The sequence below is a fragment of the Centrocercus urophasianus genome, unplaced genomic scaffold, assembly GCF_019232065.1.
Source record: "Centrocercus urophasianus isolate 14NV4802_14NV808 unplaced genomic scaffold, USGS_Curo_1.0 seq_28, whole genome shotgun sequence".
Taxonomy (NCBI): Eukaryota; Metazoa; Chordata; class Aves; order Galliformes; family Phasianidae; genus Centrocercus; species Centrocercus urophasianus.
Window position 1 is genome coordinate 5270363 of NW_024884844.1, and position 17089 is coordinate 5287451.

Genomic DNA, 17089 nt, shown 5'->3' on the forward strand with positions numbered 1-17089 from the left:
ATCCGGTAGAAAAACTGTGCCTCGAGGTATGTTCACGTATCTCATCAGTTTGATGTCCACCTGCAGGAGATCCTGCAGTGTGAGGCACCTCTGGCTCTAATCTAAATTCTCTTCAGAGCAATTCTTCATCCTATGATGAGCTAGTGTTTTTCCAAGGCATGTTTTCTTTCTTTCTTTCCAATCCTACTCCGACAGCAAAGCTTCCTAGGGCTCTTCCTACCAAATCGTGGTGCTTAGGAGCCCTCCAGCAGCCACAGCCCCAAGGAGTGCGTGAGTCCTGTGTCCTATATGAACACAACATGCACGAGTCCTTGCAGAGCTTTTCCTTCTTTTCGGCCAGATAATTTGTTTCAGAGGAAGCATGTGATTTCCCTTTCTCAGAAGTGCTATTTCCCTTAAAGAGATTTAACTTTCAGTTGAAAAGTGCAAATTGGTCTGCATTTTTACAGCTTGTTTGCAGGGTTCTAGAAGTTCTGTGCCAGCTTTCTGAACTGTAATTTTGCTATGACTTTTTTTCCTAGAAAATGATGCTAACACACATCTGACAGCACACAGTTCCTGAAAAAATCATATGATAATACATGAAGGAATAACTAAACACTGAATGAGGAACCAGATTTCAATTTCAAGCTTATTTAACTTTATTCACTGCAGAGAATAAAACAAGGTGCTATAGAATAGGTTGTATTCACCCCTATGTTTCTGATTGTATATTTCAGGGTAAAGCCACTCTTTGTGGCTGTTCTAAGAATTTCTGTACAACATTAAGTGTCAGACACTGTTTTGAAGGAGTGGATTTTAAGATAGGAAAGTCACAGGGGAAAAATAAAAAACATAATTCAAATTGCCAACATTCTAAATGGAAAGCATAGTAGGCATGAGCTTCTAATCAGAACTTCAGTTTCTAATGAATTGCCAGATAGATTAGCATGTCTGACTGCATAAACTTGACTGGGGTATGCTGCATCCAACTGGTGGAACTTTACAAAATGCCTGCCAATGACAGATGCCACCCATGGGTAACAGTGAGAAATACTTAACTACTTTCACTGTCTTGCTGTTGGCCAGCCTCAAACTAGCCACACAGGAGCATTTTGTAGCACTGCCTGCCTGGAGAAGCATTGGATTGGATTGATGGGATTAGGCGAAAGGCAGAAGAAATGCTAGTAATAATTTTCTTTGTTGTTGTTTTTTTTTCTTTTTCCCTTTCCTTTGGAGCTCCAAATGCAAGCATGTCTTCCTCAATTAGGCAAGCCTGAAAGCTACAAAGAGTGCACAGGCTCTTGAATGTGCCTTAATTTATGTTTATCAATTCAGTGCACATAGTTTTTTTGACGTGTGCTTCCTGCCTGATTTTCTAACAACCCTTTATTTTCCACAGGTGGCCGTGATAAACGAGGTGGTCCTGTCTTGACCTTCCCAGCCCGCAGCAATCATGACAGAATAAGACAGGAAGACCTTCGGAAACTTGTGACTTATTTGGCCAGCGTGCCAAGGTAAAGCTAGAAAGAAAACACTTCAAAGCTCAGTGTGGATGGATGGGTGGGGAACTTGTTCTTGGCAGTTGCTGATTTCCAAGTATTAACCTTTAGTACCTTCAGTTCTTGGGACAGAGTGCTCCTTCCTCCTTCTGCATTTGCTCTAGTGGATTTTATCGTGCAAGCAGTGGTGCAAAGTCCCCGAAAGCAGAGGCAATGCTCCCAAACTTGGCCTTTAGGCTCAGAAAGCCAGCTCACAGTAGCAGTGAGGAGACACTCTCATTTCCAATGTTTCTGTACAGCTCCTGGAGGATGGGAAAGGGAGGAGTGCTTGGAGGCTCTGACACTTTCCTGAGTTTTCTCCAAGCTTGAGAAGGAAAGTGGGTGGACTGAAGGGGCAGTTTGCAAAGAGAATTGCTTCAGATGGCTCTGCATGCAGGCCAGCTCTGCTAGAAAGTGCCTTTCTCTATGTTAGTGCCAATGGCTCTTCAACAGGTCTCCATCTCTTTCCCAGGGATGCTGGAAAACAGTTCTATTGACAGTGCATATTTATCTTTGCATGCTTTAGGAGACAGTTTGTAGGGCTCAGTGCCCTGGTAGGTGTTTCTGAGCCAGTGTTTAATGCCTCAGAGAGCACAAGGCTGTGTACAGTCCAAAATCCTTTCCCTATTTTCAAGCCTGTCCACTATCCTCACCCAGTAATCATCACAGTAGGTGAGGGATACCCCAGGTGAGTGGAGCTGAGAAGGGCTCTTCAGATTTGCAATGATGCACCTTCAGGAATGCTTCCTTTTTCATCCTGGGATACAGCCCATTCAATAATGTTTACGTTATGGCAAAAAGTGAAAAGTCACCCTCTGAAATGGGTGGGGCTGATTGTATCTGGATATCAAGAGGTAAGTGACTAAGAAGTGCACTCAGTTCCTTAAACACTTGATGTGCAGAGAAAATTCTGCATTTGGTACAGAAGAGAAATGAGGGCTTGCAATGGGCAGCAAAGACTTAGGGGCAAAAGAAGGCACATCTACCAACTCTGCCAGTATCATCTCCTGCTGACAGGACTTCACACGGCCATGGGCAGTGCATTTCTTGCTGCATTGGACTTTTGCTCATCAAGCTTTTACTAATTTGATTTTTCTTTCTAATTTTTCTGTTCCTTCTCTTTTCCTCTTGGCATCTCTATTTGCAACCATATTGTAAGGAGATTACAGACATGCTGTGAGGTTGGGAGAGCAATAGGTTACTCCCTGATTGTGTGTCCCATGGTTTGGCAGTGCCCCTCCAGCTGCTCCAGTAATGAAACTGCATCTTACCATCCTTTGCATGGCTGCAGGTAGAAAGATATGAAGTTGTCTGTTTTCCCTCAGAGATGGGTGTTGTAAGCAATTGCATAGTTAAAATGATCTACCATGTCAAACTTCTCTGTTAATTGCTCTTCTTACATGGAGGTAGTAGTAACAGAAAGATGCATCCATTCTGTTCCCTGTTCACACAACCGAAGAGGTACCTTTTGCTGCCTTTACTTGCCTCACTGTTAAGAACTAGAATAAGCCATCTCACCTCTTCTTAAAAACCTCCTCAACTCCATATGCAAACATTTGGCATGGGCATAAATGTTAGGAAGAAGGGATGAACCAGCAGGTGACCTCTTTAGGTTCATTCTGGTCCTGTTATTCATGGTGCTGCAGCTGAACTTACTGTGGTGGGAGGAAAAAATGATCATAACCTTCAAGGTTTTGGCACAGGGCACTATGTAACCTGGGCACTGTGTAGAAACACTGAAAACTCATTTTTCCCTAAACGTTTTGCTCATTGTAGCAAGGGCAACCAGCAGAGCTTTCAAACTTATTTACTTTTTGGAAAAAAATAAATGCAAGGAACAGCCTGAATTCATATCGCTGGCTCCCAGGTCCTATCTATTCCAAGATGACTGCTGTGATGAACAACTGCATCTGTCATCCACCAGAACTAGCAGTTCCATTAGCTGAGACTCTGGGTATGATGTCGGGAGAAACTACTCTGATGTTTAAAGTGCTGAAAGGGGGAGAAATTCTCTGATAGGTGGAAAAATAGAAATTCTCTTTCAGGAAATGAAAAAAAAAAAAAAGAGGGGCTGTAATTTATCTTATTGGCACCTGTATAATAACCCTTTCTTTATTCCCACTGCGGTGGTTTTTGAGTGAGACAGATTGCTCTCTACATTGATACTATCTGTCACTTAACCCTGGTTTTATATCTTAATGGAGGGGCAGAGGTGCATATTGCTGGGCGCTGGGCAGAGGCATGAGATTGGTGATGAAACATGATGATAGATTAGGGTAAGTAAAACCTGAGTCTTGCTAGCAGCTCTCAAAGTTTCTGATTCAGCTTTCCATAATTCCTTCTTCAGAAACAGAATAATAATGTGGGTTTTCTGAAAGCAGCAATGTGTGTTTGAGTTAGAGCAGAATAGTGATTGCTTTCATTGCGCTCGGAGCAGCGGTCAGGTGGGTGCCCGAAGTCAGTGGGGTTTCTCACCCAGCTGAAGTCTGCTGTGTGGGGGTAAGGCTTCATGTCTAGGAACTTCTGATCTTGTTCTGGTGCTCCTGGGTACGCAGAGGGGGAGGTGAGGGGCTGGCTGGTTAGCAGCTGTGCACTGATTCTTGTACTGATTCTTGTAGGCATACTGGAAGGTCCTTTTCTCCAAACTGCTGCAGTACAATTAGTTACTAAGAAACTAAAATGCTTTTCATTAGAAGTGAAGATAATTGCTGTGGATGGCAGGTTCCTACTGTTCTGCTGTTTTTAGCTTGTTTCATGTTTTCACAAATGCTTTCTAGATAAGCAAAGTTGTATATCTTGCGAATCAGGACAGCACCCATTTACATGCAAATTTAAATGGGATGCAATGTTTAGAAATTTGGAGGGCTTATCTGAATCTAGGATAATATCATGTTTATAATTAGGGGAGCTGAGCTGGTTCAGTAAGGGGGAATTTTCTGGCCTTGCTGAGGATTTTATGTCTTAAGACCAATGTAGAACCATCTATTCCTGTAGAGTGAGTTTTGATTTATATGTGTGTAAATGCAACTAGCACCAGGCCAGTCCCTGCTGTGAGCCCTTTGGAATTAAGTTATGCACAGGCTATAGGAGGATAACAAAGAGACAGAATATTATTAGCTTGAGTTATCTCTCTGCGTGGCAAAGCAATACGATGAAGGAAATGTTCTTTGTCAGCTACAGTGAATCTTCCGGCTGAACACATCAATCTGTTTCAGAGCCAAGATAAGCAGTCCCCCTCTGCAGAGGGGGAAACCCAAGATGCTTCAGAGGCCTGTTTTAAAGATATCCACTTTTATTTGTCCTCTGTTTAAAAGCAGCTCAAACATTTCCCAGTTCTGGGGGACATCCAGGACTCGTAATGGTAGCAAAGTGTTTCCAAGAGGCAGCCCCACATATTTGAGCAGCTTCTCAGAGCTGCCTGAGCCAGATTAAAGGTGCTAGGATCAGTAGAACAACGGAAGCACAGCTAAAAATGAGTTTAATGATTGGGGCTTCTTAAAATTGAAAGAACAACATGGGTTGGCAAAATGTGGCAATACTCAACGCTCTTGGATTTACTTTAAGCTCTTCTCTGATCACCTGTGGTACTGTGTGTATTAGCTCCTCTGGCCAATAGTGTGAAACTCATTTTGCTCATTGATAGGAATTAAACCCTACAGCTCTACTTTCACTGACGTGATCCTAGCACAAAAGAAGCTTTTGAGGATTGTTTTTGCTGGAAGCTGTTGTGGACCTACAAACATATTCATGTATTTTAAAAATAATAACAAGGACCTCATAATAATTTGGGTAACTAAGTATCTGGTGACAAGTGTGAGATAATTATTCCACTGTACAGTTGCATCAAAATACTACATTAACAAATGAACTGAAGCTAATCAGGCTAATGGAGGTTTAATATTTGCTTCAGACATAAATTGATTTTTTTAGAAAAAGATAAGCATTTTGGAGAAAGAAGCTTATTAGAAGTATATAGCTGACTTGAACGCTAGTGGATTTTAGAGCCTTTCACCACTTGATAGCCAATTCAAATCCAGTTTCCATTGTACATGGCATAGGTATGTGATGCTGCTACGTATCACCATCTGCTAGGGACTGGAAAGCTTCTGTGGAAGTGACAGCAGCCTCATCCCTCTGAAAGGGCCTCTGACTGTATCACTGTTTTGTACCCAAAGCCACTTACTGACCACGTAATGACCAGGTTACACATTCAGTGCCAAGTTACATCTTTGCCTCTGGTTGTAAGTCAGTTCTCCAAAGTGGTTCTCTGATCTCTTACCAGCTGTGCTAATGACCTGATGAGAATTGCATGTGACATTTTATTCCTAGATATCTGGACGATGTAATTGATGTCAATATTCTGTAGTAAGTCTCTACAGTTCCAGCCTGTAACCAAAAGCTAGCAGAAAATGTGGACTTTCTAGAAATGCGGAGAGAGCAACAACAGCATCAATCAACTTAAAAAAGAGGGAGAGAGTTATGTGATAATAATCCAACATGCAAAACTGAGTGAATGGGGCAAAAATAAATGAGTTAAAATCACAGATAGAAGAAATGAGGCATGCAGCATGTTCCTGTAGCATCTCCAGCTCTGGAGCCCCTGTTGGAAGAGGTATGGGGAATGATCCAAGTATTGTCGCTCCTGTTTTTCAGCAGAGGGATAATAGACTCTCGAGCTCTCTTCTGACAGCGTTTTGTCCAAACCTAGGGTAAATGGGGACTTTCCATGTCAATTTCCAGGTTATTTCCTGCCTTCATTTCCTGCTGCTGGTTTCTGGATAGCATAAGGACTGATCCTGCAAAGCTCTGAATCTCAAGTAAATGTCCTCTATTAACTCTGCCTTTTTGTGGGAGATATGACCACTCTCAGAGTAGCTCTAGCTCTGTTTGCTGCTGAGAATAGCTCTGCCTTCCAGCTGGGTAGCTGTACAAGTGTTTTCAGACTGGTTTTCTGATGAACAACTCAAATAGCATGATGCTGAGCTTTGTAGGTAATGTACTGTGAATTGCACAGCTCACGTAGCATTTTTCTTCTGAAGATTAATAAAAGGCAGGACAAGCTGAGCTCTGCTTATCGCTTGTACCAGAGATCATCCAATACATTCCGTTTGGTCTAGCAGAAGTGTCTCTTATCCTTCTGATGGAAATATCTTGTGAAATAAAGGCTAATAAGAGTAACATAATGTCAATATTGAGACAAACCCATGGAGATTCTATTGCATCGTTTCAGAACATAAATTCAGAGACTGAAAATTTTTAAAAAATGAGTCAATGCTATTTCAAGACTGGATCTTTTATTGGTAAAAAACAAAACAAACCAAACACCTTAATGAACATAGAAAATACTCTACAAATTTTGAAGATCTTAAAACCTATAATTTTTTCATACTAAAGTCTCCAACATTTCTGTATTTGTATATAGTAGCTAGCCCCATTTTATTTTTTATTAATTGTATTTCAGTAAATAATTGAAATTATTTATTACCACATACAGAGAAAGTAGGATTTCAACTTGCCATTGTGTTTTTATCATCTGCTTAATTTTTTACTATGAACCTGCAATTGAAAACAGATAATATCATTGTCATTTATCGTCTCTGATTTATTTCCAAGGCAATTGTTCTTTTTTACAGCAGGGAGGGGGGTGTCCACTTCTCTCTTACCATGTAGGCACCTGCTGAGATTCCACATTGGGTTCTTTCTGGTTTGTCTGATATCTCCAACATAAAGATTCTTTAGCAGCTTGCTGATTTGAAGATTTTGGATTGCAGAGGTTAGCCCTGCTGGCTATGTTTATCACACAAAGCAGATGCATAAGTCTGGAAGAGAAACTCCTTTTCCCGGTGCTGTGCTGCTTTTCCAGCTCAGTGGGAGCTCAGTCATGCCTTCCTCAGCCGACTCAGCAGATCAGGCTCCAAGGGGAGCAAATCCCATGAAATAAAAGGTTGCTGTTTTACTTTGTGCTCCTCCTAAATGGCAAAGGAAGCATCTTTAGCCTGTTTGTGTCCAGTGCCTTTTGGTGCTATTGGTCTGGCTCTCCCTGCAAGCAGCATATTCAAACATTCAAAGCAGCCAGGACAGCAGCAAGCCCTTCTTCTCTGTCCCCGTCTTCCCATGATCATTGAGCAAGAAATGGGAAGCCCATGGGCTGCAGCTCCACAGCATCACCACACCTGACTTCACTTTCTCAGAAAAGGCCCTTTAGCATGTACAACCCCATGAATGAGAGCACATTTGAAGCAGTGCATTTCCTTTGAACTGTCTGAACCCAAACCAGGTGCAGACAAAGCTTTTCACTGCTCTGTCTATGGCAGGTGCTGCCCTACCTGTGCACCCTAAGGTGCTTCCAGCCCCAGAGTCTGGAGCCACTGCAACCCAGTGACGCCAGCAGGGTCTCAGCCCAACCTCAGCCCTGAGCTGCCTCACGTAGAGCTGTGCTGCCTTGCTCTGCTTTTTGAGCTCCATCCAAGCCCTCGATCTGGGGATTAGATCAGCATTGTTTCTCTTTGCTAAATGGCTTTTGCATGTTGATCATATTGGCGTTTGCTGCCTAGAGGAGGGTGCAGAGGTGATGGAGACAAGTGAGAAAACCCCTTGTAAGATGGCATAAAATTCACTGCTGAGGAAGCTGGTGGCCACCACAGCCCATTGTAATTTTAGGTAGAGCATAATTTTCTCCATCTTCTTCTTCAACAGCTGACAAGCAGTTTGGGATACTTGCAGTACACTTCACTGCACTGCCCATTCCCCACACTAGTGCTGATTTAAGGCTGTTGTGTACTCCCCAAGGGCTTCTGTGGCTCCGTAGCACTTAAAGAGGTGCAGGCAAAGAGACCTGGAGACTCCATGAAGTAGGCAGCTCTGCGCCAATGCGAGCAGTAATTCAGAAATGCTAAAATTAGCAGAGACCTTTTGTGGGAGCAACATGTTGGCAGTAGAGCTGCACCAGTTCTCTTCCCTGTGGTTCCCTGGTGAAGCTGTCAGCAGAATATGCAGCAGTTCAGCCAATCCTAACTTTTCTTTTCGGTGATCTCTTTCCTGCGGCTTTTACAGAGACTATAAAACGATTTTGTCTCATTCCAGCATGGGTGCTTGTGTTCCTCATCAGTAACTGCAGTACGTGCTACATCCTTTTCACTCTCAGAAATTATTATAATTTTGAAGTCTTGTATGCCACCCTCTTCAAGGATGTCTTTAGGAGCAGGAAAACCACCACTGTGCTTTGTAGTCTGCTTTGTAACAGGAATATTGTTAAAGATGTTTTAACATCAATGGAAAGTTCTTCCAAGTCCCATGGAGAATGGATGCAACTCTGTGCAGAAAATGGGAGACAGAGAAGCAGAGCCAGACTGCCTTGTCCTTATCCTCACGGGATGGATGGAGGTGTTGTGGATGCTGATGACGCCTGGATTCCCTAATGCACAGCTTTTGAGGAGGTCTGATGATGTATTTTTAGTCTTCTCTCCAAGTGATGCAATGCTTATGCAAACATGCTGTCTGTCAGTCACTGTCTAAACCAAATCTGTCAGAGAAGAGTTTCAAGAAAATTAAATTCTTACAAGCTTAATGAGATTGGAATGCTGGGTCAAGGAAAGGAGACCTAATTAGTGTTCACTGAGAAGGAAAGGTGAGCACAAATTAGGACTTCACTCCTTCTTAGAGAATGGAGGTAGAGGGGATATCTCCAGAACCCAAGAGCTCTAGAAGAGGGAAGTTATTTGTCATTAGAGAGTCAGTGCTCAAGCTGCCACCAAAGGCTTGGCAGTTTCATTGCTCCTGAAAGGTCTTAGAAAATCAGATCATACTAAAATAGAACAACGACTGGTTCATGGTAGCTTGTGGCATTGAGCAGGCTGATGCTCTTACAGCATGGAAAGTATGGGTTGAGACTGGCAAAGTTTGTCTGAGAGGCTGACATGTTCAATGCTTTGCTGTTTCCAAAGGGAGTCAGTATCCAAGAGTTTGGTAGGCAGTTGTAAATCTCATCAGTGGTTTCTTCTCCTTTTCCACAAGGTGGTCTTAACCAAGTCAGTCTGCAGAGTTTAATGTTTTCCTTGTGGATCCTGGCACTGCTCTGGAGCTCCCTATGGATTCTGTAATACCGTGTGCAGCAAAAAATAATTGTAACTATGTGGTGTGAGGCCACTAGGCTTCTTTGAAAAATAAAGAAAAAGAAAGGAAAAAGAAAGAGAAATACTTTAATCCAGAGTAAAACCATACGTGAGAAAAATAATTCTAGAAAGTTCTCCCCATGCCCCCCAAAAGGTGGAGAAGTGTAATTCAAACCTGCTTTTGGCTCAGCACATATTGTCTGGTCTGCAATATTTACCACAGTGTACTTTTCTACTATTAGGAAGAAAGCATTGGTTTCCCTGTGTGTGTACACAGGGCTTTATTTTATGTCCAATGTTAGCCTCTGGAGAATTTTCCAGTGATGTAATTTTAGCAGGTTCCTTTATGGTACTTTTCTACAAAAAGCCAAACCATAAGAACAACTTTCCCTTCTGCAGTTGCATTCATAGAAGCCTCTACATTGCATTCATAGAAGCCTCTCGTACTTCCTTGCTCTTCCACGTAGCCCCAAGTCCCCACTGCAAAGCAAGCAAAGGAAAATAGGATCCTACTATAGGGCTAGTGTAGTATTTTCAAGAGACATCTTCTCTGGATGATCCTTTCTATTGAATGTTAAGGTCGTTGAGTAGAGATTGAAGCAAAGCATTGGCTTTGTAGAGTAAGTTCATCTCTCTGAAAGTTAGCAGAAGCAGCAGTTCATCACTAGGCAAATTTAGGCTGCTTTCACATGCATTTTCTGTGCACTACTTCATGGTGTATATGATGTGAATATGATGCAGCTCTCCTCTTTCACTCCGTTTCCCATGGGAATACAAGAAGATAATCTCTTAGTCTTTTAATAAAAGGGTTAGTAAGCTTCAGTTTTAATTTATTTATTTGAGCATCTGGATGGCCAGATGCTTCTGCTATTGATGTTGTCATTGGGGATCAAATAAATATTACTTTGAAATTCAGTTTGAAAGATCTACTCATTAAAAACCTTTGACCACTAAGTATCAGCCTTTTTACCTCCCCTAGTCCTAACCAAGGCCAAGGAGGCAAGAAGGTATTAAATGTATTCATGTAAGGAATGCAAATAAAAAATACGTTGGCATAGCATTAATAAGGTGATTCTTGGGACACTTAGCAGGAATTTTATGGCATTTTAAAATATACACTGAATCAAACTAATCCTGGAGCAGGGCCACTGATTTCAATGCATTAAATTCAACTGATCAGCAGTAATCCCTACAGTGACATAGCAAAGCATGCCTGTGACTAGATGAGCAATTCATTTTTGAGCAATATTTGTAATGAACAGCCCTCATCTGGGACAATAAATATATTAGGCTGTGTTACTTTGGAACTCCAGTTCAAATTATTAATGTTTTTCCAAACAAGGTCATGGCTTCTGTGGTCCTGAAGAATGATAGGCAAAATCAAAATCATAGAAAAATAATTTTCGATACTTTGTTTCATCCCAAAAATGAACACTAAAGAGCTGTTGAATATATTGTTTAAGTGTTCACAGAATGGCCAGGGTTGGAAGGTACTTAAGAATCATGAATCTCCAACCCCCCTGCCACATGCAGGGCCACCACCTCCCCATTTAAGGCCAGATTGGTTGGGGCTTTGAGCAACCAAATCTAGAAGATGTCCCTGCCCACAGCAGGAGTATTGGAACTAGATAGTCTTTCAAGGTCCTTTCCAACCCAAACCATTCTGTAATTAAGCAGCTCCATGGACAAACATCATATCCCACTAAGAACAAAAGGTTTTGCCCTTACAGAACTCTAGGTGTGCTTACTGTACATATTTCATCTACTATCCCATGGTATATCACATGAAAAAGGTATTCAGCATCTCATCATTGGTAATAGTGGATGGAGACTTTTTCATTCCATACTTTCAAATGTTCCTTGAACTATATTTACATGAACTGTAGACTGATGTACAACATCCCCACCTATGATGATTAAATAGGTCTCTTCTATCTCAGTCTTATTTGATTCAGCATTTGACAGAGATCAAAGTCCTCTGCAATGTCACTTTTCCCTTCCACTGTTTTTATACTGTGTGCCAGTCCTAAATTGAGACTAAAATTGTATTTCCTTTTCAGTAGCCTTAGTGGCTCCACATAGACCACCGACTAAAGATGGTGTGTTTTAGCAGCTCTGCTTATGTCTTTTGTGATTTTTGTAGAAGGTAATCAGATGGAATCCTCAGGTTTGATTTAGGCCATTCATTTAGGTCACATTTGCACTAATGCAGGTGCCATCCTGGAACTTCAGGGGAAAGATACAGCCAGAGTTTCCTGAGTTTTAGTTCTGGGTTCAAGTTATCTTCTCTCTTATCTTAACTGCATAGCCTTGAACGTATTGGTCCATGAAGTAGGAACTTCACAAAGTTTCAGAAACTGTATTAGCTAATATTTTCATTCCCTAAAGATAGAATTTTTCTTTTAATCATAGTTATGCTATATTAGTCTAAAATATAGATCCATGTAATAGTAAACACTGATAAGACCTCTCATTTTGGGGGAAATAGCTCTTTAAGGCTGCCATTCCCATTGCTACACTGGGAGCACTGCATAAGAAACTGGCCATATACCATGTCATCTGACCTTAGAAAAAGCACTTGATAAAAGCTCCTCATTATAAATGTACCATTTTGCCATTTAGTGAGTCCAGGAGAAGAACGGTAATTCCAGAACAAAATCTAAATGAAAAGCAAGTACCTGATAAGCTAATAGATGATCTTCAATATAGAAAGAATGGCTGGAAATGCTGCCTTGTTAATGATCTGTTAGTCTAAGTTTTAATCAAATGCACAGTATGTACTTTTGCTTGAAGACTTCTTTTTAACTCCATTGTCAAGACAGAATTGACTTCTTCCAGAAGTGATTAATCACATCCAATTTTGTGGTTATGTCTCCTTATTTCTCCTTTTTCCTGTTTTTACAACGTTTGTAATTTAGTTCAGAAACTGCATCTGGAGAAGCAAACATCTCTGGGATCACAGATTAGTTTAGATTTTGCTTCCCACTAGAGACCTGTGGAAAGGAGCTGCATGTCCCTTCCAACAACCAATTAAAGAGCAGGTATGTAGGAAAGTAATGAACAACTTTACCCATAGGAAGAATGTCTGGAAGTTCTACTTTGTTAATGAACTGTTAGACTAGGAATCAAATACACTGGCAGTACACGCTCTTTCCTTAGGGTTGCTTTCTTCTCAGGGCAGACCCCAGTTGCTATATCACCTCACACTTACCAGGTTTACTGGAAATCTCAGTTTCTTCTTAAGTTCCAGAACAGTCTCCCCAGCCATTTTGCGGTGTCAGATGGTGTATGGTAGGTGACAGGAAAATAGGATCAGCTGAAAACGTTTCCTGGGGTTTTCATTTAGGAATGAATTCTATAGAAAGCTTCATCTCTGTAGTTTTATGGACTGTTAAATTGCATCTGTGTTATATTAGTATTGGTAACACTTTTCTGATGACTTGTTAGGCGCTACCAATTATAAGAGTAAGGCACGCATTTTCATTAGGTAAAATCAACTCAGTACCCTTCAGAAAGAGGCCACTTGGAGATGTACCTGCTCAAACTTTGACAGCAGGCCTGGAAATGCTTCTATTAGTGAATGCAATGCTAATTTTTCTCTTTTTAAAATGCATCTTTCTATATTCCCCTGGCACTGGCAAATTAAAGAAGGCATGCTTCACTAAGGTATAGAAAGTGGAGCAATATAGATCAAATAAATGCATCTGATGCATTGCTGGTGCAAAGTTGTCTTCATCTCCATTCTTGTACTTATAAAATTGGTGTCAAGCCAGGGTTTCCAGAAGATGAAGTCCATGCCAACAGTATAGTGCTCGCTTTGCCCACTAAGATGTAATTGACTTACAATTGGTTTTACAAATGAAAACACATTTTTGCCTCTTTTTTTTTTTTTTTTTTGTGGGAAGACATACATGCACAAAAGATCTTCAACTATGGTCATGCTGCCATGAAAAAATGCCAAAAATCAGATGTGTAATTAGAGATTCTGTTAAATGTCTAATTCCCTCACCTGTGAACATTTTTTGGCACAATAGTCCTTGCTTTTTTTCTTCTTTTTCTCATTTTCCTGGCCAGGAATTAAGTTCCATTTCAAAGGAAATTGTCAAAGATATTTTGCGGTGTTTTTTGTTCTTTGTCTAAGTCCAGCATAAAAAAGCAGTTCCTTCTGCTTTTGTTGTTATGTGAAATATTTTAAAGCATCATATTAGAAACTGGTTCATTTAGCATCTAATTAACCATGGCAAAACTCTTTAAGATCTTTCAGGACGAAAGATGGTGTAACCGGTTATGGCAGTACTGTTATAAAGTAGGTTTGTTCTTTTAGTCTGAAAATTAGTGGATGGGGCAAATTATGCTTTATATCAGGGAGATACAAATGTTGTTCAAGTTCTAACAAAGCTGATGATAAACTGTATTAGTTAAATGGGGTAGAATGAAGAGCAAAGTATGAAATAACAGGATGTTTTTGGTGTAGTTAAAGTAATTGGAAACTAATATATCTATCTGGTCATTTTATCATGATCTGAATTGATTTATCAAGCTGTTAGTTCTTCCTAACTTATAGATGCCTTCTGTGAAAATGGTAGGGTGTCATCTGTGGGTTCTTCCAGGCTACAGATGACTGAATGTACTGGCAATACACATCTGTTCTGCAAACAGACTCAATCAAGAAATTTATCTCAAAACAGAAAACTACAGCAGAATACTACTCTGTCTATGGATCTATTCACTTTTCCAAAAGACTTTTCCATAACTCTCTGACTTCAAAGAACATCTTATTACAGAACAAAGAGATTTATGCATTATGTAAATCATCAGGCACTTAAGAAGGAAATCATTAAGGTGGAAATGTGCATTCACTGTATCTGCTGTTACTCACAAATGAAAGGCAGATATCAACGTCTTAATTCACTACAGTAACCTTGGAAAGAGATGCAAGAGGTCAACTGGAGCAGGAAAAGGCCTGCCTGGCCTGCAGGCTGCTGCTTCACACGTCCTTTCCTAGTTCTTGTTTAAGGATTGCGATCCTCCTCCAGCAAATCAGTCAAGTGTACACGTATCTCTATCTGCATCCAACAAGTGTAAGCATGTGCTTCATGCACCATCATAATTGCTTAATCAAGCTCCTTATATTGTGAGGAACAGCTATAAAAACAGGAACCAGATGGAAGATATTTTTATCAGGCAGTCCGTAAGATTAAAGAAACACAATCACTGTGTGTTGACGTCCTTTAAAAAAAACAGCACCAGGATATGGCTGCATCCATGCAGCATCCTCACAGTATGGTAGCACAGGCAGCACCCACTGTCAGAAACTCCGTATCAATCTCACCTCTTTATTTTCTGACATCAGTAGCCAATGTAAACTTGCTTGACTGACAAAAACACATCATCAGTGATTTTAAGATAGCATCAGGAGCACTGCAACAGTAAGTTAAGAATCTATAATTACAGAAAACGTAGGAATAGTCAGTTATTTTAAGAGTTGTGAACTTTGTGGGTGATTTTAATGTGCTTTGAGTTGGCAGTGTCATTCTTTTAGGCTCCCAGTGTAATATTCTTATTACCTTCAAATGGTAGGAAAAATTCTGAGTCTGTGTGAGCTTTGTTTTGTATACTGTTTGTAAAGCGTGCCATAGCAACAGACATCTTTTAATCTGTTTTCCTTAGTTATAACATACAGCATTTAAAACTATTTATTAGGCTATTGCTCCTGTGAGTTCTGTATCAAATCCAAAATAATTGTGAGTTTGCAAACTTCCCCACTCTAGGCTTCTAGTACAAGTTGTCTGATTATGCTGTGATCAGTGCTTTTAACCCACACATTAACAAAAGATAAAAAATACGTTATTATAATTGAAATCTTATAGATTTGGTCAGGTACCTCTCTTGTCCTGATTGACAGCCTGAGTTGTACAGCAGAGTCATCAAAATGGATACGAGGTTTTGTGAATAATTTAAGGCTTTGACAAATATTTTATCCACAGGCTAGGTGGCAAAATGAACAGCAAGGAAATAGTTAAAAATCCTGATATTTAGGCAGTCAGAACTGGCTTTTTATTTAATATCCCAATAAGATAGAGGGGACAAGTTCACTGTTCTAGGCTCATTGTTTCTTTCCACTGGCTGCAGACTCAGCAAGACAAATGTGCATTGGTTTATATTGTCAAGGCTATCTTTGCAAGCAGATGGGCTGGAAATCTAATTAAAAAACCAAAAGCTTTGATTCTGGCAAAAATAGCAAAATCTGTGGGACAACCCTAAATCCTCTGAATTAAATGGATGTTCTGTGTCAATGCAGTTCTATTGTCTCACTTTATAAATAAAATATGAAGGCTCTACTTTCACATAGACTCATAAACGTGCTCATTTATGACTTTAATAAAGCATGTGTATTCAGTGCAATTAGATAAGCGTATGTATAAAGTAATAAATGCCCCCCTGTAAAATCAGCACACATGTAATGGAGAATATAGCCCAGCATGGACAAATCAGCACATGCTTAGATTATTAAGTGCTCTGAAGCTTCTGTGAATTAACCATGAAGCAGCTCTGACTATTTTCAGCTTATAATTCTCCTGCAATTATTTATCCTATCTGTGCCTGAAAATATCATAAATATTATTCAACAGGATAATTCATTTTTCTCAGTAAGGAAAAAATATTGTAAGAAACATTTTACAGCTGAAAAAGCTAAGGCAGAGTTGAGCTACAACATAGAGACACTAGCGGGTGGCAGTCAACCCCAAACTAGGACCCTTGTCCAGGACTGCAGTGCTCTAGCTGGATATTAAAAAGGAATAAACAGTGAAGTGATAACTGTAAGGAAGCTACCTGCAGTTCTTTGTCTTTTCTTAATGTGTTAGAGTTACACTAGGCAGGCTTTTCTTGTAGTGGGTGTTGTGTCCCTTGTGAGCATCAGCTACAGTCTTGTGGAGTGGCTGTGAAATGCTTTCTGCTCTTTCTTAACACTTGTTACCCGAGGCTGTGACAATGGCTGTGCATCTTGCTACAGAAACCTGCTATTTTATGCCCATTCTTACACACAGTGTTATATTGCATTGGCTTAACGTACAGATAGGGAAACCATTAGGCTGGTGGGGAAAGGTGGCTTGTGACAAACCTTGGATGCATCTCTTCCAGACCAAGCAAGCCAGTCGATACTAGGACAAATATCTGCAGGTGCAGTGCTCTGTGAATCTACTCTGCAATTTTTATTGTCATGGGCTGACTGATATCTACAGTAAAGAGTTTTCTGACTAGTAGACTCCCATTACTCCTAACCTGGCATACATTACTTTGTCAATATAATTTTCAGGTCTGCCAGCAGGAAAGTCACCGCATGGTGTATGCGGTTTTTGACATGAGTAGGATGATGCACATTTACATGTGGCACTTGTTGATGGATTTGCCTGTGGATTTTTATTCTGCTTTTGACCGAGAAGCAATATAGCTTAA

General features: G+C 40.5%; 1 protein-coding gene across 7 annotated transcripts in view; it reads left to right on the top strand.

Annotated features, from left to right (window-relative positions):
- The window catches only part of KALRN (kalirin RhoGEF kinase), a 447237-nt gene that overhangs the window by 158256 nt on the left and 271892 nt on the right, over positions 1-17089 (top strand). For all 7 annotated transcript variants that reach the window (XM_042827277.1, XM_042827280.1, XM_042827273.1 and 4 more), the window contains one exon: positions 1382-1496. In XM_042827277.1, coding sequence (XP_042683211.1) covers positions 1382-1496 — 115 coding nt within the window. The remainder of the gene's footprint in view (positions 1-1381; positions 1497-17089) is intronic.